Genomic DNA, 4,939 nt, shown 5'->3' on the forward strand with positions numbered 1-4,939 from the left:
ATGGGCGAGCATAATCTCCTGAATCCCGGGTTTGTGGGGCCGCTGGTGAACATCCACACGGGAGACACCTTCTACTTCCCCAATTTCCGAGCGTCCGGTGCGCAGCTGCCCGGGCTGCCTTCGCTGTCCTACCCGCGCCGCGACAACGTGTGCTCGCTGCCCTGGCCGTCGGCGGAGCCGTGCAATGGCTACCCGCAGCCCTATCTCAGCAGCCCGGTGTCGCTCAACCCGCCCTTCGGCCGCACGTGCGAGCTGGCGCGCGTGGAGGACAGCAAGGGTTACTACCGAGAGCCGTGCGCCGAGGGCGGCGGCGGGGGCCTGAAGCGTGAGGAGCGCGGGCGCGATCCCGGCCCAGGAGTCGGGCCCGGAGCAGCGCTGCTACCGCTGGAGCCGTCGGGGCCGCCTGCGCTCGGTTTCAAGTACGACTACACGGCGGGCGGCGGCGGTGGCGACGGTGGCGCGGGACCCCCGCACGACCCGCCCTCGTGCCAGTCGCTGGAATCTGACTCCAGTTCGTCCCTGCTCAACGAGGGCAACAAGGGCGCCGGCACAGGCGACCCCGGCAGCTTGGTATCGCCTTTAAACCCCGGCGGCGGGCTCGCAGCCAGCGGTAAGAACCCCGGCCCACTCGTGAGGCTACTCTGGACGGGACGTCTGACCAGGGCGGGCAGTGTAGGACTGAGCTAGGGCCGCCTGGGGCGACAGATTGTGGTGAGGAAGCAACTCTTTAAAAAAAAAAAAAAAAGGAGTGGTGGGGGAGCCCTATAAACATGTAAATATCCCTATAAAGGAACTAGAGAGATTCCCTTTTTCATGGCCTGCAACTGGAGGGGGCAGGGAGCTCTGGAGAAAGGGGATTCTGACAGGGGGATGGGGACCGAGAGCCTGGTCCTTGCTCTCTCGGGGTCTCTCTCTCCACCTTCCCACAGGCCCCCATTACCTGTTATTTCTTTTCTTTTCTTTTCTTTTCTTTTCTTTTCTTTTCTTTTCTTTTCTTTTTTCCTTTCTTTCTTTCTTTCTTTCTTTCTTTCTTTCTTTCTTTCTTTCTTTCTTTCTTTCTTTCTTTCTTTCTTTCTTTCTTTCTTTCTTTCTTTCTTTCTTTCTTTCTTTCTTTCAAGAGAGGTCTGTGGATATGGTTTAATCTTGCCACTCACTTATGTCTGTTCTAACAGATCAGGGACCCCATTCTGGAGGATATGAGAGGAAGGGGCCAGGAGATCCTGGAGAAGAAGAAGTTTGGGGATAAGTGAGAGGATAGGAACATAGAAGGGGCAGGGGTGCTGCAATGAGAGGTAGGTTTGGGGAGACAAGGAGAAAGAGTGAAAGGGAAAAAGGAGCATGATAAAGGTGATTAAAGGTGAAGGAGTTGGTGGGGATGTGGGTCTTCCTGAGAGAGGAGACAGGAGAGGACGGACCTGAGGTTGGGCATTAGGCCAAGGTGAAAGGGGCTGGGGAAGGACCTAGGGCACTGGGCTTGTCACCTCTTGGTCCTCTGGCCAACCCTGCTGCCGGTTCTCCACCCAGGGGCGCCCTGGTACCCGATCCACAGCCGCTCACGGAAGAAGCGCAAGCCCTATTCGAAGTTGCAGCTGGCGGAGCTGGAGGGCGAGTTTCTGGTGAACGAGTTCATCACACGGCAGCGCCGGAGGGAACTCTCAGACCGCTTGAATCTTAGTGACCAGCAGGTCAAGATCTGGTTTCAGAACCGCAGAATGAAAAAGAAAAGACTTCTCTTGAGAGAGCAAGCTCTCTCCTTCTTTTAGGGGGCAAGACACAGCGCCAGCCCCAGACTGAGCCTGGCAGAGAGCAAGAGGGGGCACTGCCTGGGACACAGTCCCCGCTTAGAACGCCAGACGTCTCTGGCAGGTCCTCTCTGGACGTTCTCTTGTCTGTTTTGTTCGCGGTTCCCTCCCACACACCCCCAGCAGGCCCTGCCAGATCCCAGAGAGAAGGGAAGAACTCAGCCAGGGAGAGAGTAAGCTCACTGCTGCAGGCAGGAGGTAGGGGCAGGGAAGGCTGAGGCACTGGGGAGGGTCTAGTTTGATGTGGGACTGGGGCATTGGGCTGAGGATCTGGAGGAAAATTAACCCAGGCACCTCCTCCCACCACTTTCCTTCCATGGTCTTAAGTCTATCTGCCTGCAGGGGTAGGCGAGGGTAGGGACAGTGGAACCAAGGCTCCCAAAACTTGCAGTTGTTGGGGTGAGAGGAAGGAGTGAGAATAGAGGATCAGTAGAGAGAGCGGAAGGGGTCTAGGTAGATCTAGGAGGGCAGGAGGAAGTGGAAGAACCTAGGAGGAAGTGTGGTTTGGGAGAATGGAATGGTCCGCAATGCCCAAGTCCTCTAGTGTCTGGGTCCTCCAGGCCCGGACCAGAGCAGGCAGATGCATAGATACTTGTCAGACTCGGCTGTGGGCAAGGCGATCATCACCCTTATATCCACTCTAGGGCAGGCTACTCCAATGGTCTCCCAGTCCTCAGCCCTCCCCCCAGCGCCAGCCTCCTGCCCACCCATTAGCTCACAGGGGTTCTGCCATCCACTCTTCCTGCGCCAAGGTGGCTGCTGGCCGGAAACTGCAAGAGGGAAATTGAGAGCTGAGTAGACACAGCCTCAGGTTCAGTAGCCACTCCAAGGACCCCCACCTGGCCCTCTGGGAAGCCCAAGAGGCCATGAAAGGAGGTTCAAAGCGCAGCATTGATTGCCCAGGAGAGTTTCAGGCAGCGGGGCAGATTCTCTCTTCCCTGCTGGCGTTCACGGTCACGGCCGGCCTGAGGCTGGACTGGCATAATTTATGAGGCAGGAGGAGAATCCGCCCCTAAAGGGGCTACCGACTGTGGAGGCCCCCTGCTCAGCCAGGATTTCCCAGGCTGGTGACAATGAAGGAGGGGGGCGCCTCAGCCCTCCCCAACTCCTTTCTCTCTTTTACCCACCCCCATTCCACTCACCCTCCCCAACGTGGCCCTTTGTCTCAGGATCCGCTGCCTCCGCCCCCAGGCTGGGGAGCCGCTGAGTACAAGGATCACAGCAGAGAGAAGGGCACATCCCCAAAACCCATTGGAGGCCAGAGAGTGGCTTCTCCAGCCCAGAGCCTTTTATTCATAGCCCCCTTCAGGCCCCAGCCCCAGCCCAGTAGATACCAGGCTGGCTTCCGAAAGAGAAGCAGTGAAGGAGCCAGCCTGCCTTCTTGCAATCCTTCTTATCCCTCTTGATGGGTGTCCCGCGACCTCCCATCTGCTGACCCACCCTTGCCAGGAGCACGAGGGTGAAAAGCAGGGGGCTGATGGGAGTTAAACCCAGTTCGGACATTGTGAAACTGGCCTACAAGCTTGGAGTTCTTCCCACCAGGGTGTAAGTCCCTTATACCCCCTGGAAAGGCGATCCACAGGAGCCCCTCACTCTCCCACCAGCTTCAAGTCTCTGTACAAGATTGTGCAAACATACAGGCACAGTTGCCCAGCACACCACTGGGCCCTCACCACTCTCCTGACTGTGCTTGCAAGCAGGCAGCTTCATATCCCCAAATGCAGCCCTGCAGAGTGGCTGTACAATCACATGCCCCCATCCCCCACTGGGCACTTGCCACACTTTCCCACCCACATAAATTTGTTTCACCCAAGTACAAGTTTGCAGAAATCACCACCATCCCAGCTGTCTGCACATTCCCCTGTGGGCTGGCCCTGGGTATGAGGCACTCCTCTCTGCCTGGTCACCCATGGACCCCTTCATACAGCTCCTCCTGTGCTCTCTTGGACTCTGAGGTGCTGTATTTGAGCTCTACCACTCTAGCCTCTCACAGCTTAATAGAGAGACCAGAACACTCCAAAAGGGATGGGGGGACAAATATATGCAATATTCTCTTCCTGTCGCTTTAAACTTGACTTCCGTGAACTTCTCTGTCAATTTGTGTCCTGTTCTCTGTGTCTGCTGCTAGTACCTTGTGTAATCCCCGTGGCTAGATGCCCTCCCCTTCCTCCCTTCCCAGCTCTCAGTAGTGTGCCCTCCTATTCAAACATCTGTCTTTAGCACGTTTTCCCTTCATATAGTCCTTGTACAGAGTTGTTTCATCATATTAATATTAATAATAATAATTAAAACATGACTGTATGATGATGTGATTTTTTTGACAGAAAAAGTTTAATCTGGATCCCTCCACATGGTTTCCCCTGCCCAGAAAGAATGGGATTCCCAACCTCCTAGCTGTTCCCCACTTTATTTTCCCCAGCTCAGGTGAATAATAAAAAATTAATAAACATGTAATAATAAAGGAAGTGCAGTTGCAGGGGCAACAAAAATATATGAGCAACCAAGATCTGTTGATGAGCTGTCATCTCCAGTCCCAAGCAATTACTAGCAGAGAGAAAACTGGGGGACAGTAAATTGGTGGGGGAGGAGAGGGATATCTGAGGAGTCGTAGGGCTGTAAAAATTATGTGGACAGCCCAGAAGAGGCTTAAACTACCTTTGGGACCACGAAAAGGAAGTCCAAGCTGCAGGATCTCCAAGAAGCAAAGCCATGGTAGGGGCAAGAGCAGACTGGACCTGGGGTGGTGAGAGCACCATGGGGTATGGGGCAGGGGTTGGTGGTTCTGCATTTCACCCTCATGGTCCTAACCCTGTGGCTTCACTCTTGAGAGCACATTTGGTGCACTTCAGGATGATTGGAGAGGGTACTAAAGAACCCTTGAAGCTGGTGAAATAGGCTCCACCTCTGTCAGTCAGTGACGCCCTCCAGGCCATGCCAGAAAGAGGCCCAGGTCCAGGCCGGAGTCTAGTCCCCACTGAGCCCATGAGCCCTCTGCATCTCCATTTCAACCCTTCCTTGTGGATGGGACACCCTCCCTCTTTCTCCACCCATGTGCCTCTGGTCCCTGAGTTTCCTTCTCACAGCCTGGCTCCAATGATGGAGTCTCCTCCAAATTCCCCCTCCACCCCCCTGGGCCT

The 4,939-nt window shown here is 55.2% G+C and overlaps 1 protein-coding gene across 1 annotated transcript; it reads left to right on the forward strand.

Moving 5' to 3' along the window:
- On the forward strand, positions 1-1,763 carry HOXC12 (homeobox C12). The gene is made up of 2 exons (XM_031462393.2): positions 1-610; positions 1,525-1,763. Exons 1-2 carry the CDS (start codon positions 1-3, stop codon positions 1,761-1,763), a joined length of 849 nt encoding a protein of 282 aa, XP_031318253.1.
- The last annotated feature ends 3,176 nt before the right edge of the window (positions 1,764-4,939 follow it).

This window comes from Camelus dromedarius, chromosome 11 (assembly GCF_036321535.1).
Source record: "Camelus dromedarius isolate mCamDro1 chromosome 11, mCamDro1.pat, whole genome shotgun sequence".
In the NCBI taxonomy this organism is placed as follows: Eukaryota; Metazoa; Chordata; class Mammalia; order Artiodactyla; family Camelidae; genus Camelus; species Camelus dromedarius.

Coding starts and splice junctions, on each gene's coding strand:
- HOXC12 (XM_031462393.2), top strand. CDS start 1: ATGGGCGAGCATAATCTCCTGAATCCCGGGTTTGTGGGGCCGCTGGTG. Junction 611..1,524: donor CGGCGGGCTCGCAGCCAGCG/GTAAGAACCCCG, acceptor TTCTCCACCCAG/GGGCGCCCTGGTACCCGATC.